The sequence below is a fragment of the Rhinopithecus bieti genome, unplaced genomic scaffold (genome assembly GCF_001698545.2).
Source record: "Rhinopithecus bieti isolate Rb0 unplaced genomic scaffold, ASM169854v2 scaffold_18153, whole genome shotgun sequence".
Classification (NCBI taxonomy): Eukaryota; Metazoa; Chordata; class Mammalia; order Primates; family Cercopithecidae; genus Rhinopithecus; species Rhinopithecus bieti.
The window spans coordinates 203,932-221,659 of NW_016809139.1; the positions used below are offsets into that span (position 1 = coordinate 203,932).

At 53.9% G+C, this 17,728-nt stretch overlaps 1 protein-coding gene across 1 annotated transcript in view; it reads right to left on the bottom strand.

The window, feature by feature from the left end:
- Positions 1–16,399, bottom strand: part of PCBP3 (poly(rC) binding protein 3) — a 31,755-nt gene extending 15,356 nt beyond the window's left edge. Inside the window, exons 1-3 of the mRNA XM_017888655.1 lie at positions 15,370–16,399; positions 12,306–12,449; positions 8,275–8,316 (exon numbers count right to left, since the gene is read on the bottom strand). Of these exons, the coding sequence (XP_017744144.1) occupies positions 8,275–8,316; positions 12,306–12,449; positions 15,370–15,627 (444 nt within the window). The 5' untranslated portion in view covers positions 15,628–16,399. The remainder of the gene's footprint in view (positions 1–8,274; positions 8,317–12,305; positions 12,450–15,369) is intronic.
- Positions 16,400–17,728: the final 1,329 nt, after the last annotated feature.

The following is a 17,728-nucleotide window of genomic DNA, read 5'->3' on the forward strand; positions in this document are numbered from 1 at the left end:
GGTAGGCAGGCGACAGGAAGGGAGGCAGGGAGAGGAGGGCAGGAGGGGAGGAAGTAGGGGGAGAGGGAGGGAGGGAGAGGAGGGGAGGGAGGGAGAAGAGGGGAGGGAGAGGAGGGCAGGGGGAGGAAGTAAGGGGAGAGGGAGGGGAACAGGAGGGGAGGGAGGGAGAGGAAGGCAGGAGGGGAGGGAGGGAGAGGAAGGGAAGGAGGAGGGGGAGAGGGAGGGAGAGGAGGGCAGGAGGGTGGGCAGGGGAAATATCCCGTTACTGATGTTTCTCTGTAAACTGTCTTTTCTACTTCACATTGTCTCAGAATGTAACCCACAGACAACTACTAAAATTGCAACCATTTGTTAAGATGCAACTCAATGAATTAACACAAAACGAATGCACCCATGCAACTATCACTCAGGCCAAGAAACAGGTCCCAGCCACGGTGGTTCTAACCTGCATTCTATTTCATTTGCAGCAAAATGCCTATTTCTGTCATTCGTCCATTTTTCTTATTGCTTGATTTTTGTTGACTTCCCAAGAGCACCCAGCATTTCAGGTGCCAGCCTGTCTGTCATTCCTGCTGCACAGATCTTCTCCCCTCTCTCCCATGGTGTCTTATAAGAAACAGTATTCTAACATTTAATATAGTTGAACTCACCGGTTATTTTCCTTTATGGTCTGTGCTTACATTTTAAGAAATCCTCCCTTGACCTGAGAATAGGACATTTTTCTATATTTTCTCCTAAAACTGCTCATTTTTTCTGTCTTGTGTTGGAGTTCTTGACACATGGGAAATGATTTTTGTTTATGGCAGGAAGTAAAGATCAATTTCCCCACATGGTTGACCCACCGTCCTGGCACTATGTGGGCCATCTGCCCTCTCTCTCGTGGGCAGCTTTGTTCCGTCCAAGTATCGTGGATGGCTTCCTTCCTGTGTGAGGGATCCTGGACTCTCAGGTCTCATCCAGTCTACTTGTCTCCCACTGCACCAAAACCACACAGTCTGACATAGTCATCTCTGATGATCACAGTGCCTCCTTCTGGACACCTCCTGCAGGACCTGCCTGAGGCTGTTTTACAGCTAATTTTTTTTAGATAATTAGAAGGAATACACTAAAATAATGATAAAAAGCATAGTAATACACAAACCAGTAAAGCAGCTGTTTATCAGCGTTATGAAGAATGATGAGCTGTGCTTAACAGCGGGTGCTAGACGGCCAGACGGCTGGCAGCGCAGTGGGTTTGCACTAGCAGCACACATGGGGGTAACGTGCTGCAATCTCAGGTCAGCTGCAAGGTCTCCAGGCAACAGTAATTTCTCAGCTCCACTATACTCTCATGGGGTCACCATCGTCTATGTGGTCTGATGCTGGCTGAACCGTCATGTGGTGCATGACTGTAATTGCTTTGTGCTAAGACAGTGTGGGTGATACAATTCCAATTTTTGAAAGATGATGAGATGTGCTTTATGGTCTGGTACATGATCAGGTTTTGTAAATGTCTCCATGAATTCTACAGCTGTGGGGGTGTAGTGTTCAAGGTACGTCAATTACGTCAAGACCATGGATAGTTCTGCTGATGCCTTCTTCACACTTGTCTACTTGACCTATCGCTCATGGAAAGAGAGGTGTGCCAAGTTTTTGCTACAATGTCTGTCAAATTCTCTATGTTTTGTCAATTATTTTCTTTATATATTTTAAAGCTATGTTTTAGGCACACATAAATTTTGAATTATTATCTTCTTGTGAGCTGACTTGATTTCTATCAACATGTAATGATTACAGTTTTTCTCTTAAAGTCTTGTTTTTTCCCCTGCTGATGTTAATATTGGTACACCAGTTAATTTTGTTGCATATTCCTCAGCCTTTTTCAATTCTTTCATTTTTTCTGGGTCCTTACGCTTTAAGTGTGTCTCTTGAAAGAGAAAAAAACAACAAAATTATTTTTGCTTGTTGATTTGCCTATTTGTTCAGCTTAAAAATACAGTCTGGCAGCCTTTGCTTCTTAACTAGAATTTCATAATTTTACTTTGATCACAATCATCTACATGTTTAGACTAATTTTTGGCACTTGTTTTCTAATTGTCCTGCTTTTCCAGGGTTTCTTTTTGATTTCACTCCTTTTCTTCTTTTGGATTAATAATTTCCCCCTCACTTGTTTCCCCTGTCCTGTCACAGAGGTTACATATCAGACTCCTTTGTTGTTAGTGGTCATTGAAATTTTAACATGTGCGTTGAGAGTCTACACTCGGTGTCTTCACCCTGCAGTGGAATGAGACAGAGACCTGCGGATGTTCACAACTCCTCGCGCACAACTGATCTTACATGTACTGTTTGTATCCACTTGACTGTTCCGGGTGTTCGTATCTCCTCGCGCACACCTGATCTTATGTGTGCTGTTTCTACCCACTCGACTGTTGTATCAATCCTGTGAATCAGGCAAAGGCATCAGTGAGTCCACAGATGATGTATGTTTACCAAATGTGCACACTTTTCTTTGCATTTCCAGCCTTCCTTCTGGGACAGTTTTCCTTCTTCCCACAGGGCATCCATCAGAAGATCATGTGCTGGGGCCTGCTGGTCAGATCAGTTTGTCTACAAATGGCTACATGTAGGTCCTTGGAAGATCCTCCCTTAAGATGGAATTTTATGCTGACAACTATTTTCTTTGATTATACCAACATCTGCTGGCTTCTAAAGTTACTGAGGAGAAGTCACCAAATTTCTCACTGTTGTTCCTCTGTCATATTTTCTGATTACTTTTAAGATTTGATTTTGGTCTTTGGTGTTATATAGTCTGGCTTCGATATTTCGAAGATGGATTTCTCTTTGTTTATTCTTTTTGGGAATTGTTGGGGTTTCTGAATATGAGGATGGTTTCCAATTTTGGAAGGTTTTCTGTCTGTCTCTTGGAATTTTCTCTCTCCATTCCATGTCTCCTCTGGGCTTCCAACTGGATGCATGTTCTTCCTTCTCAGGCCTCCTGACCAGTGTTTCTCAGACCTCCACGGGCCAGTGAGTTGCCCGAGGGTCCTGTAAAAATGCAAGCCCTTGCCCTTCTGAGAAGGGTAAGCTGGGAGGAACGGTGTGTGAGAGCCGTGTCACTGGGGCCCTGCAGAGGATGGGGTGTTCCAAGAAAGGAAAGATGGAACTCCAGCCAACAGTGAGGGTTGCCTGGGCCTCTTGTTTCGTGAGAGGAGTGGCTGCAATAGCACAGCTCTGACAGCAGGTGGGGCCATGGGCAAGTCTCTGCACCACTTGCAGCCGCAGGGTCTAGGAAGGTGCTAGGAAGGTGCCAGGCTTCAGAGCGAGACAGACTGGACCTCTCAGCAGGTGCCCAGGGCACGCGGCACTGACTACTCTCTCTCTACAGTGAGGGGGCCCCTCACCCACCTCCCCACAGGGTTCTAGAGGGAGACACAGAACAAGTGGGAGGAGAAAGCACTCTGCAACAATCTGTCCAAATCTCTGCAGGTACACGAGATTGTCACGAGCCCACATATGCTCTTCATGTGTCCAGGGGAAATGCATGGCACCAACAGGGTCCCGGGGATTACACAGCTGGGATGAAGGGCTGCACCCAGCAACAGATCTGGCCATGCCTCCTATCCCTGGGTTCCTCTTACGACGACATGTTTCTACAATTTCCCCACGACTCTTTCACTGAAGAACCAGCTTCTTAGCAGATACTGGTGTCCACTTGATTCCCAGCATTGCTGCACATCTGTTGCTCATTCCAGCTGCCTGGGCGGCTGTGCCAAGCACCCCCCCACCCCCCCCGCCCCATTCCTGGCTCCTTAGCTCTGGCCAAAGCACCTCTCAGAGCTTCCACTTGCTTGTGTGCTGAACTGGCCCCACAGTCCCGAGATCTGCTTCACAGGGTTGGTGCAGGGCTCATCTAAAATAGCCTACATGGCAAATTCTTCATCAACTTTAACATGTTTTTATTTTTGCTTGTTTTCAACATCCCCTTTAAATGATGGGGACGTTAAGTAAGGGAGTGATAAGGAGACCTGGAAGACTGGAAGTAAAGATTCGTATATATGAGGGTATTTTTTCTTTTTTGAGATAAGGTCTTGCTCTGTCACCCAGGCTGGAGCGTGGTGGAGCAATATCTGCTCACTACAGTCTCGACCTCTGGGGCTCAGGTAACCGCCCCACCTCAGCCTCCTGAGTAGCTGGGCCTACAGGTGCGTGCCACCACAACCAGCTAATTTTTGTATTTTTTTGTAGAGATGGGGTCTTGCTCTTTTGTCCAAGCTGGTCTCGAACTCCTGGGCTCAAGCAATCCTCCCATCTTGGCCTCTCAAAGTGCTGGGATCACAGGAGACAGCTACTGTACCTGGCCTATGAGGGTATTTTTGAAGTTCACTCATTTCTTCCAGAAAAAACAGTTCCTTCCTGGTGTAACTTCCCTGCTATAATTAAAGGTGCAGATGTGCTGGGTGAGAGTCAAGCGGTCTGTCCAGGTGTGGGCGCTCTGGGCTCTGCTCTCAGGTGCCAGGTCTCAGGTGCTGTTTCTCTTTCTCGTTTCTGAAACTGCACTTGGCCTGACCCAGGCAGGACACACAGAGTCATATGAATATTCTCCAGGGCTGACGAGTGGCCACACTGGAGAGCCTGACTGCAGTCCTCCAAAGTCCTTCCCCCTGTAGAGTGGCTTTGAGCCTCTTCAAAACACCTGCACATCCAGAGCACAATGAGCCTCGAGGAGCATGTGGGTAAAACGATGTACGTGGCATGCGAGGAGCTGGAGAAAAGTGGGCAAAGGCAGATCAGTGCCAATTACTCCTTTTTGTTTTTGAAATGGGGTCTCACTCTCTGGCCCAGGCTGGAGTGCAGTGGGATGATCTTGGCTCACTGCAACCTCCACCTCCCGGGCTCAAGCAATCCTCTCACCTCAGTCTCCCGAGTAGCTGGAACTACAAGCGTGTGCCACCACATTCAGCTAAATTTTTTTGTAGTTTTGTTAGAGACGGGGTCTTGCCATGTTGGCCAGGCTTGTCTCAAACTCCTGAGCTCAAGTGATCCACCTGCCTCAGCCTCCCAAAGGGCTGGGATTACAGTCTTGAGCCACCACACCCAGCCTAAGCCACCATGCCTAGCCCCAATGATTCTTAAATAAAAACAAGCTAAAAACACTTTTTTAATTGGGCACAGAAAACACATGCATATTTTAGTTTTACATAAAGAAAGACTCAAACCTAAGGAATGTATTAACTTACGCTCAATGTTTCTTATTCACGGGCCCACACATCCAGGTCAAATATCACATTGCTAAAAAATGACTCTAGTATCTGTCCACAAGCCGCCACTGTGGTATAAATAAACTTTGTATTCAATTATATTATAAATTAAAACAATATATTCTATAATTATATTGATATTATAAGAAATTGAAGCTTTAAAGATTTCTACTAAATACCAAGCTCAGATAAAAATTGCTTCCTGACTGTTGTTACATATGTCACTAAATAATCATTTTATTTTTGTGTTTAATGAATTATTAAGTGATGGTCCAAGTCTTCCATTTTACGTGCCTACAACAAAAGCACTATGGAAGCTTCCAGTCTTCTATTAATAACAGCTGCTCTGCAAATCTCACGACACAGATGTAGAAACAGAATGTCTTCCACAGAGAGCTATTTCACAGGAAAGAACCAAGCGCTTTAGTCCACTCCTGCTGCTATGACAAAATGCCTTAGACTGGGCAATTCAGAAACAGCATAAATGTGTCTCACAGTTACGGGGGCTGGAAACTGGAGATCAAAGTGCTGGCTGGTTGGGTGTATGGGAAGGGCCCAGTCTCTGCTTTCAGTATGGTGCCTGAACGCTCTTGTCCTCACATGGCAGGAGGGATGGAGGGGAGGCCACTCTCTGAAGCCTCTGTTATCTGAAGCCTCTGTTATCTGAAGCCTCTGTTATAGGGACCAATGCTGTTCACGAGGGTGGAGCTCTCATGATCCAATCACTCCCCAGCCTTGGGACCCCCCACCCTCTAATACCATCACCTTGGTGATTAGGTTCCAACACAGAAATTGTGAAAGAATAGACACATTTAAACTATAGCACCAGGTATCTCAAATCATTACCATATGCACTGAGGCAGTTCACTTAACAGTTAGTTATACATTAGTTTAAACTAATTTGAAACAATCTGCACAACTACCCATTTATAAGAGACACTGAGACAGTCACATGAGAAAGAACAAAGTCACTGATCGATGTAAACGCCAATAACCACACATCAGGGTCCTGCGGTCCCACTGTGTGCACACAGCCACAGCCTCTGAGAATTTCAGACCATAAGCATTCTGGCTCAGACGGGTGCTCAGCCAAAGGCCGCAGTGAGAACGTTTGGCTCTGTGGCCACAGGAAACCCATAAGGTGTCACCAGAGGGTCCCTGCAGGTCTGATCATCCAACTTCACAGCTACTGTCTGGGGTAAAGACAAACCCTGACCCCACTGACTAACCTTCCCTTTACCATGGGTGCCACACATTGCCTTTCCTTTGGGTTCCAGAGCTTTGCAAAGTCAAGCAGCCCCCCGCCCCGTCTGGAACCTGCCTCTGCACACGTGTATCTCTAGATGTGCATGACCACCTGTCCTGAGTCTGAAATGGAACTGGGCCATCCCAGAAAGTCGGCTCTGACTCCCCTGGCTTCCATCTTCATCTTCCTTCACACAGGCTTTCCGTTGGGAGACATCACACCTGCCCCCCGTGCCCCTGCCACACACACGCACACACACCTCTGCTTCTGCCCAACACTGCTGCTGAGCGGCCCCAACAGTGCCTTCCGGTGTGTGGTGGCCACAGCCCGGCTTCCTGGTGGGGACAGGCACTGGTGTCTACAGCTGACCCCAGGATGAGATGTCCTTGATGTAGCTACAGCAGCATTACCAAAAGTCTGAAGCCAGGAACCACTAAAAATGGCCTCTGGGGCAGGTGGCGAAAGGCTTTTCTTGATCAGGTTTCTCTACCATTTGATTCATGTGTTGTCTTCAACGGAGTAACTATTGTTATCTATTCTCCACTCAATACAAATTTTCCTGCAATGATAGTAAATTGCAACTCTATAGCAGACTTATTTAATGATCGTTAACTCTTAAAAACACTCCTGACCTGCCTTCTCATCTCACTCAGATGGACGTCCCTGCCCCCAACTCAAAAGCATCAGGGTTTGAAGGCTCCTGAGCAGCCCGCTCACCGGGTGGCCGCCTCCCATCCAGCTCAGAGGTGCCTCTCGCAGTTCACAGGGAACAGCGAACGGCCGGGAAATGTGTTACGAGGAGCAGCTGCTGAGCTGGGCAACCGTTCAAAATGGTTTAGAGAAGAGAAACCTCCTCAGAACCAACTCCAGGTCTGCCCCATCTGCGGACACACGAAGCCCTTCCAGTTGGGCCATCTCTCGTTCTCTCCTGCTCTCGCCTCTCCTCTCCCCAGCGCCAACCAGTGCAGCCCTCACCCCCTGGGGGCCCTAAGGCTGCCTCCAGAGAGGCCCTTTGCTCGCAGTTTGCACCTTTTATCTCTTGGCCCCTAAGGGCTCAGAGCTGCACAGCCCAGAGCAGCCCAGGGTTCCCCTCCAACAGTTTATCTGAGGGTATCTTCTTCCTCCATCACTGGAATGACACCTAGACCCAGCAGGAGCAGGAGAGAGGTGTCGGAGCCACCAGTCATGGAGACGCATGGTACCCAGCTCTGCATGGCCCGGGCCAAGGATGCTGATGCCCGCCTGGCATCCCCCTGACTCTGGAATGAAGACAAAGGCCTGTTCCACTGGCTTTCTACAGCCCGGATCTCTGTGTGTAGATGGACCCTACATTTCCATGTGGACTCTGAAAGGGGAGAGTTAATTTCACCAGGCCCTCAAATGTCCTTCCCAAGGTATCTCTGTGGCCTGTTTGATAATGTTGCCCAACTTCTTAGAGGCACAGAAAGTGCCACTGACACCTGCCTGTGGCGGTGAGCGCATCCTCGCCGCCCTGCACGGGGACAGAGCCCGTCTCAGTTCCCTCCCAGGCCCCATGGGAGGGAGGAAAACCCAGGACTGCGGCAGAATCGAGACAATTTGACATCAGGCCAAGTCCTCAACACAAGCAGAATTAGTGCTAAGAGGTTAAAAGGTTATTTGAGGTCATATGGATACAACACAGGTCAGGAACGCTGAGAAGTGGATTAATATTATTGTGTAATATTAATGTTAGTAGCAATTAACAGCAGCATGCAGGTAGGTAAACAACCATGAGAAGAGAAAGGTGAGAGGAAGACAAAGTGAACTCACATCCGGGTGAGGGATGGCATACTGTCCCTGGATTGTGTAGGCCTAGAGAGAAGGAGAGAGAGAGACCCTGTCAGACTGCGGCCCGGCTGCACCGCGGCTCAGCACCCGCCGCCACCCTCCAGCATGACAAGAACACTCCGGTAGAAGCTTCCCCTCGTGTGCCTCTCCACCTGTCCCCATCCTAGGACAAAGGGCCAACCCTCCCAGGGCACCAGGAGCCCCAGGGGAGCCGCACCCACTTCCTCTGGGCAGGCAGGCAGAGCTGAGCTGGCCAGGTCAGCGAGGGGGAGGGGAAACCAGGGGAACCGCGCCCACTTGCTCTGGGCGGGCAGAGCTGAGCTGGCCAGGTCAGGGGGCGGGAGGGAAACAGTTCAGCTTTGATGCTTCCGACTCCAAGTTTCTTAAAGCAAGAGAATCAAAGAGTTATCTGTTTGACCTCCCAGTAAGAGGTCCACTAATTATTAAGGTTTTGAAAATGTAATCAGCCAACTGAGTAAATACTTTTGGGAAATATTAGCCCCAAGAAATTCAAACAACAAAAGAAAAGCTCTAAAAGGTGACCAAAAACAATTCACCAAAAGCCAGTCTACGTAGGAAGCGGGTCTACGTCAGTCACGGCTTGCTGCCTTTCATGACCGCCCTGAAGACAGGGAGGGGGTGGCCCTCCTGACGTGGGGGCGGCGGGGAGGGGGTGGTCCTCCTGATGTGGGGCGGCAATGCGCCCTCCAAAGCTGTCGTGTGGGGTTCCTGAGGCCTCATTTTGGGTTCAGCATTTCCCCTGCCTTCAAAACAGTGACTCCGACCTGCAGCCTCTTCCCACCCACCCTGACTCTGAAATCCGGGCAGGTGAGCGAGGCCCCACTTGCCCCACAGGTCCCATCAGTGGAGACGCTTTCAGGTGATTCAGAAACTCATGGCCAGACAACAAATGGATCACACAGAATCAAGGGAGAGTGAAGACCACGGACAGCTGTCAGGACTCGGGACGTGGACGGGACTGCACCAGTCCTGGTGGTGGCCTGGGGGTGGAGGGAGCAGCTACCAGCTCCTGGCTGTGTGGGCCCCACGCCACTTCGCCTGAGGACCTGTGGTGTCAGTGTCCGCGGTGACCACATGTGGGGCCCCTGTGCACCTGAGGGACGCCCCTGACTGTGCAGGCCCCACACCACTTCCCATGAGGACCTGTGGTGTCAGTGTCTGCGGTGGCCACATGTGGGGCCCCTGTGCACCTGAGAGGGACGCCTCAGGGAAGGATGCGTGTCACCTCTGTGCAGCCCAAACCCTCCCATGGGTTTTGTATCTGCCAAGAGTTTTCATCATAAACAACCCAATCCCGCGAGTTAAAGGCCAATCGACCTCCAGACAGGGACCCGGCCTGCAGCCCAGCTCTGAAACAAGCCCCAGGGCTGTAAGGCCACAGTGCTGCATCGGCTGAGGAAGTAAAAGAATCTTATCAGGTAGAGCAGGAACCAAGGGCCTCACTGTCCTGGACAAAGTGTCTTGAGGACCAACTGCGAGGGTTTTGTAAAGGTGCTGCCAGGGGCACGTTCCCACGTGTCACCGAAGGTGAGGGGCCTGTGCTGCCAGGGGCATGTTCCCACATGTCACTGAAGGTGAGGGGCCATGGAACTCATGCTGGGAGCTGCCCCCTCAGGGCACAGGGTCCCAGGTCAGCCCCGACTGTCTGAGCTGAACAGGAAGAGCTCAAGCATCCTGCATCCTGGGCCACACGAGTTTTCTGACTGATCTTCTTAGTGTTATGTTTTCTATCTGCTCATCCCTTAGCAGGCTCTGCTGACTGAACTCATGACCATGTTGTGCTAGAAACGCGGTGGTGGCTGACAGGAGCTGCTGCTGGGTGCAGAGGCCACAGGGGAGCTGCGTGGGCACCCCCAGAGCACTCACAGTGGTGGGGCATCTTCCAGGTCCCTGATTTCTCCAACTGGACAGAAATAAAGTGGACAGCCCACCAGGTGAGTGCTCTCAGGAAGTGGATGGGCCTCCAGGTGAGCTCTCAGGAAGTGGATGGGCCTCCAGGTGAGCTCTCAGGAAGTGGACGGCCTCCAGGTGAGCTCTCAGGAAGTGGACGGGCCTCCAGGTGAGCTCTCAGGAAGTGGCCGGCCTCCAGGTGAGCGCTCTCAGGAAGTGGACGGGCCTCCAGGTGAGCTCTCAGGAAGTGGACGGGCCTCCAGGTGAGCTCTCAGGTCCATATTGGGGTGTGTGTCCTAATCTAGGCCCTGTGGGTCTGAGTTGTCAAGGAGACGCCAGTGGCCTTGCAGGCTCAGGTCTTATTCATGCCCACACTTCTGGGTTTGCATTTTGGCAGCTCCCCTGGGTTACCTCAGGGCAGGTAAATCCCTGTGACTCTGTCCTCCACCACTAAGGCTGACCACTGGCCAGACCAGACTGTCACCAGGGCCCCACGGCCCAGCTCTCAAAGGGCTGACATTTTAGTATCAGCCTTGGGACAGCATCCACTGCAGAGGGCCCTTCACCTGCTGCAGTCGGGAGGGTGGGCTACTGCCCTCTTTACAGGAGTGAGGGGTGCATGGCCAGTGGCTGAGCAGGGCTCAGCTGCACCCCCTCTCTCCTGGAGCTGTGACTTCACCCCCAGTGGCTTTAAGTGACTCCACATGTGTTTGTATAAATACACCTTCCTTTTTAAAAAAATCCTACCTTTTACCACATGATATCATCATGGATTTATTTAAACATCGGTGGAGTCCACAGGTTACTAACCCGGTTACCTAACTATGAATGTGGGGAAAGCAGTGAAATGGAGTTTTGCACAGGGACTTCTCCCGCTGTGTGACTCCGTGTGGCCCTGTGACCTGAGCCCCCTAAGTCAGCGAGGTAAGGACATGTCCCATTGCCCACAAGGCTGTGACACGAGGCAAATCCCTGGCTAGCCAGGCCCAGTTTCCTGGTTATAAAATGGGGGTGTGCCGTGTCCTGGGGCTGCTGTAAGGACAGCACGTGCATGTGGGTGCTCCCTGACCACAGCAATGCAGGAAGGGGTGTGTGCCAGGCTGTGGAGACGAGGCCAGCGTGGGGGAAAGGCGTGCCCTGCCCTGAGCACATGGGACCCCTTGGAGGGAAGGGATGGACACACTCCGTCTCTCCCTCAAACGTGGGCCACAACTGGGAGATCTGATAAGATTCCTTTACACCATAAAGAAAAGCACCAGGAAAAGTCCTAACATTTGCCTCTTCTCTTCTTTTTGATGGTAAAGTCAAACCTCAGGCCCGTTCTGCCCTGCCAGGGTCACCCGTGGGGACATCTGTCTCAACTCTCCCTTGAACAAAGACATACATGGCAGCCGACTGGACGCAGAGCTCTTCCAGGCCAACCCCCGCCGGACACCTTCAGTCTGTTGGCCACAGAGTGGCCGTGGGTGGACGGGTGCTCCCCATGCCCTGGCCAGGGTCTGAGCTCAGATGAGGGGCTGGGGCAGGGCTCCCCTCCGCCACTCTCCTGCAGAGGTGCTGCCATCCCTGGTGGGAGAACACAAAGCTCGAAGGCTGACACCAAAGGGCCAGCTCTGCAGACTGGGCGTGGGGCGCCCACGAGGCCCCTGCTCACAGCGGAGGGAGGTCTGGGCACGGCGGCACAGACGCCCGCTGGTCGGGCCACGCGTCCTTCCTCGGTGCAGAGCTCCCCCCTCTCGCGTGTCCCTGCTACGAGCACATCCTGGGAGTTTGGGAACACGGATGTCAGGGGAAACAAGACCCTGGTTCTCACCATGCTGTTTCCAACGTGAGCGGTCAAGTCACCTAGAAAGCGCCTGCATGCTGGCTATCTAAGCTTCCTAAAAACACCCAGTTTCCAAGAACTGGATTTAGGCAGAGCCAAATCTTCCTGCCTGGGTCAGGAAGGGAGAACATGATCCCTTGGGGCCGTCTCTGTGGGGGGATGCCGTTCTGAAGGCCCCCTGCGCCCGCCTGGTGCTGGGTGTAGGTGGAAGAGCTCTGCCTCCAGCACGGGTGGGAGACGTGCACGTGAGAAGGCGAGAAAACCTGAGTGCACTAACGGGCAGCGGCGGGTGCTGCAGTAAAAGGCTGAGGTTGGCAGTGGAGGCCGCGAGCGGATCGGCTCTTACCTGACCACCTGCAAAAATGACAGGGGTGGAGGCGGGCTTTGGGCGGTAGGGAATGGTGGCACCTTTCGGTGGGGACTAGGAAAAGGGACAGGAGAGGGAGAGAGAGCGTTAGAGCAGCTTCACAGCCTGGTACTGGAGAGGCGCGCCCCGGCCCACCCCACTCACCCCCCTGCACCAGCTCCACCATCCCCACGCCTCCCTGAGTTTTGAGTTTTGCAGCAGTGCTGGAGGAGGGGAGTGAAGACCTCCAGCCCCCACACCCTCTGTGTGGCTGTCTTACGGCCCGTCCCTCCAGATGGCTCCTTTTTGCAGAGCCCTGGGCTGCAGTTTGCCACACACCGGCCTCCTCAGAGTACCACCTGCCCCGAACATCCCTGGGAGGCTCTGTGGCTGGTCAGTCCCATTGTGGGAGGCCAGGTGGGGTGGGTCCCTTGCGCATGAGACCCTGCTGGACAAGGGCTGGCCGCCAACCCAGACGGCCCCTGTGGTGCTGGCCTCTCCGCGGGGGCCCCTCCTGGGATGCGCAGGGCCCTGCAGGCTGCACGGCTTCACAGGGAGCTGCCCCTTGGAGCAATTCTCTTGAGTGCTCTGAAGAAAGTTGAGCCCTGCAGGACTCCACCAGGACCCATGTCCAAAGCGCTTGGCTTGGCCTGTGGTGACAGTCAGCAGAGATCTCCACAGGAGACTTGGAAACATCCCACTTCACTATTTGAAAAAGCATATTTAAAGCGCTTACAGACTCCAAAGGAAAAATCCCATAGTTATGATGAGGTTGGCCGTAATTTCCCTTGGTTATTCTGTCGGAAACAGAGGATTAACATTCTCAAGCGCTGGCATTTTGAGCCTGCCCTGCTTCTCCTGGGTCAGTTCCCTGTGTGACCGTCCCCCAGGCCCAGGTCAGGGAGGCAGAAGTCCTGGGTCTGGGGGGCACCACAACTGGGTTTGGTCTAGCAGGGAGAGGTGGGGGCTGGAGCCCATGAGCCGTTCCTGGCAGAGGGCAGCCTGTCCTGCTGGGAGTTCTGGGGCCTTGGCAGACTCAGGGCCAGCCCAGCACTCAGGGAGCGCCACTCACACTCAAAACCCCATGATGGCGAGTGGGTGGCTGGATCCGCAGGGCCAGGGTCCTAGGGTGTGGCCTCAAGTACTGTGAGGAAGGGGATGCTGGGCGGGTCTGGGCTGACTCAGGCTGGGTCTGGGGTGGGAGGAACTGACTAAGGTGGAAGGGAGCCGCCGCCACCCTCCCTGACTCCTGGAGATGCTCAGCTTCGGGCCGGTGCCCCTGTGCTATGGGTCTTCAACCCCTACCCTGGCACAGGAGCTCCCAGCTGACCCTGACCTGTGATTCCTGCTTCTTGTGTGGGCACAGGGCCTGCTGGCCTCCCCTGGGACCGCACCAGCCTCCCTGCACTGGGTGCAGGGGTGCTGGGCCCTGGGTGGGCAGGGCACCATCTGTGGCGATGTCTGTATTCTCGGCGGGCCCCACCCAGACTCATGGCACCCTGGGCAGCCCTTTCCTCCGTCATCTCCCGGGTGTGAGGTGAGGCATGCCCACTACCAAGCCCAGAAGTCCTGCAATCAACCAGGAGGGTCTTCAAGGCATCCTTGATTTATTTTTCCAGTCACTCTTCATCTGAGGGCGGAGCCAGCTCTTTCCAGGTGTGACGAATCTTCCTCCCTGGGATGATGGCCCCTGGGCCTCGGGATGCTGCACAGTCAGCGGGAGTGAGGGCAGCTGCCCGGCCATCTTCACTGGCCACGTATGCTATGAGCTCCCTGTCTTGCTCAAACCTCCCTGCCCAGGAAGGAGACAAGGTGGTTGGGATGACGGCCCTGGGGGCGTGGGCAGCCTTGGGACAGCTGGGGCACCTGCATCTGTGGAGCTGCAGCTGGCACTGCACCGGGACGCAGCTGCAAAGGCACGGGGTGGCACTGACGAGACCCACGTGTTGCTGAGGAGCTGGACCTCGGCCCTCCATTAGGGATGTCCCTCCTAGAACTGTTCATGTCACTGGCTGCTGCTAAGCCTCGGCCGGCAGGGCCCCAGGACCCGAGACTGGAGGGTTGAACAGAGAGCTCCGACCAGCATGGCACTGTCACCCTAACCAGGGAGTGGGGAATATTTCAGAACAAGAATATTTTGAAAAATATTTTTGACTTCACAAAATATCAAACTTCAGGGAAACAACTACACAAACATTTTTTAAAGAGGCAAACACGGGGTTTGAACCCCAAGCCAAGTATGAGAGAGGAGTGAGCCTGGGCTGCAGGAGGGGCTGGAGGCTGACCCCGCAGAGCTGCTAGAACCTTCCATTTGGGGTGATGCTTCTTCATTTTTGCTTCAGGAAAGACTGGCAACTGTTGATAGCTTCATGAATTTTGAGTATATTTCAGAGATTTTTTCCTCCCCCCAAAATTTCAAGACAGGCGTCTGCTCTGAGCCGGTCCTTCTCTGCTTTTCCATTTTAATGCTGTTGTTCACCCATCTCTACTTCTGCATGGGTTTCGTATGTTTTCCCGAGTTCTGCCCTCTGTTCCTCCACAGTGGTTTAAAACGACGCCTCCTTCTGCAGAACTGCATGAGCAGAGGAGCCTACTGCCTTTGCCTCCCTCCCACCCCCAGCTGCCGGCCAAGGCCTGGCTCCAGTGTAATGAGCACCATTTCTGCAGCTCCAACTCAGTGCAGAAGACCCCTCAGTGGGATGACAACTTCTTATCCAACTCTGAAGAGGAGAGGAGAGGCTCCCTCCTCTCCATTTGCTCTCCCCTAGAAGCCCCCATGAAGACACTGGACCCTGAGCTGGCAGCCCCCGCACCCCTATGGCACCCACACCGACACAGCTCTCGCTCAGGCTGCCTTGGAAGCCCAGGTCCGGAGCCCTCCACAGCCCCAACTGTGTGAGTCCTCGGGGCAACCGGGCCTTCCAAGCCTTTGCCTACAGTGCCAGGAGGCCAAACACAGCACTGACGTGGGCTCGTCCTGGCATGCAGACGGTACCTCCAGCATGACCACACAGATCTGCTTGACACACTGGATGATGGCATCTGGGGTCCCCGAGATGGTCACTGCCCGCTCCGTGGAGTTGGGCAGCATGTCCCCGGCCACCTGCACCTGGGCACCTGTGGACTGGAGAGAGGTGACGTTGGAAGGGAGCACCAGGGTGTCAGCACCTCCCGGGTCTCGGCACCCAAGGCAGCTTGAGAACACTTCCTTAGAAACCTGCATACAGCCCACGCACCCCCTCCCCTGCCCCATCCCAGCACCGCCCCTGCCACCACAGCCTGGCACTCAGTCACATGCCCCTCCCCGCCCCATCCCAGCACCACCCCCGTGCCGCTGCTGCCACCACAGCCTGCCACCCGGCCCTGTGCCTTCCCTCAGGTGCAAGTGACACCTGGCCAAGGCTAGACAGGAGGCATCTAACCACAGGCGTTTTCAGGGAGATAAATGACTCCTTTCAAATACATGGAATTCTCTCTCTGTGGAGTTTTAGGTCACAGAGAAAGGTGGACTCTGGTCTTGGGAAAGGAAATGAAGATTGGGGCGGCTGCCCTGCTGCGTAGGGAAAGGATTCAGGCTTTCCTTGAAACGGGACAAACGTGTGAATGTGAAGTTCACACCTGCAAACTCCGCCCATTGGGACAGGCCGATGGCTCAGGGCTGTCTCCAGGTGCCATGGAGGCCCCTCACAGGGAGCAGATACAGCGCCCAGTGCCCAGGGCCTCCCTTGCCCAGAGCCATACGACCAGCTAATTCCTCCCTGTCCCCAGCACGGCCCATAGGTGTGCAGTTGGTGGGCAGGATCCATAGGTGAGCAGTGGGGGGGCTGTGGGGGGGGGCCGGGTCCCTGCAGCACACTTGCACTTGCTCATGGGTCCTGTGTTCCTCTCTCGGACTTGGAGCTGTGGGGTCTGCGTGGCCAGCACTGGGCTTACAGACCGCAGGGATGAGGCTCAGGAAGGCTGCCTGACCCGTGGCCACCATCCGCAGCCTGCCTAGAGGCTCCGCAGCGGCCCAGGCTGGGAAGGTCCTGTTACCTCCCTGATCTCCTTGATCTTGGAGCCTCCTTTGCCGATCAGGGACCCGCACGGCGGCAGGCACCACCAGGCCTCAGCGTCACTGGGGGTTACTGGTGGCAGGGCTGTTGCTCAGTGAGGTTGATGATATCCTAGGAGAGGACACACGTGTTGGCAGCACATCAGGCCTCACGCAGTGAGGAAGCAGGAGGAGTGCAGGGGGTGCGTCCTGACTTCCCACGCTTGGAAGCCCACAGAGCCCCTCCCGTGCACAGCCGAGGACACAGTGGCCAGGCCAGGCCAGGGAGGACCAGGAGATGCTGCTGAGATAGACGGGTAGGCCCAACACGGCACACAGACGGCAAGGCAGGATGGTCACCGTGCCACAGTGGGGTTGGGACAGGTCTGGCCTTGGTCGTGGAGACCTGGTGGGCAGGGGATGTGGGTAGACAGGCTGACACAGGAAGTGTGGACACTGGCATAAGGGGAGGGGAGAATGGAGGCTGGAGACTAGCAGGGCTGGGTAGATGCCCAGGGCCAGGTGAGGCAGGGCTGCCGGGGACAGGCCACAACTGGGTGTCGAGGGTATGGGGGCAGAGAATGGCTCCTGGGGTCTGGCCTGGGGAAGGAGACCAATGTAGAAGTGTGAGGGGGCAGCAAAGGCTGAGGTGGGGGTGGGCCAGTGCCCACCCTCCTGGGCAGCCTGGTGTTTGGCTCGTGGTCCTGACACCCAGGAGACGGAGCTGGGCTTTGGGTTCAGGCTGGTAACCCATGGGGGACAGGGCTTCCATCAGCTGCATGGGAAGTGTCCAGGCTGTGGCCTGGAGCTCGCTGCAGAGCGCGGTAAAGAGCTCAGCAGAGGCAGTGACAGGGAGGCTCCCCCAGGACACCCCCCAGCTCTGGGTCCATCATGCCTGAGCTACGATTCAGGGCAACACAATTTGGTCTCCACAAAAAGTGCCCTCTTCTTAGAAACAAGGCCTGGGTCAGTGTGTGCCTGGACACACTGCTATAGACTACCAAGAAAATAGGACGGTGTTCCCATTTATCTATTTTTTGTGCTGGGAGCTTGACTTTGACCCAGACAGAGCGCTCTCTCCGGTGCTGTACCTGCTGGAGGCTGGGGAGAGCCTCTGTGTGTCAAGGCTGGGGACCTGAGGCACAGGCACGGGCACTAAATTCCCACTTCCTGCCACCCACTCTCATGGGGCCATGTCTCAATCCCCTCCTCTCCCAGGAAAACTCTAGAATGGACTCATTGCAACCCCAATTCTGGTGCCTGTTTCTCCAAGTGCTTTCAATTCCCCAAGGATGACTGGGCCTCAGTGGCTGCCCCGGGG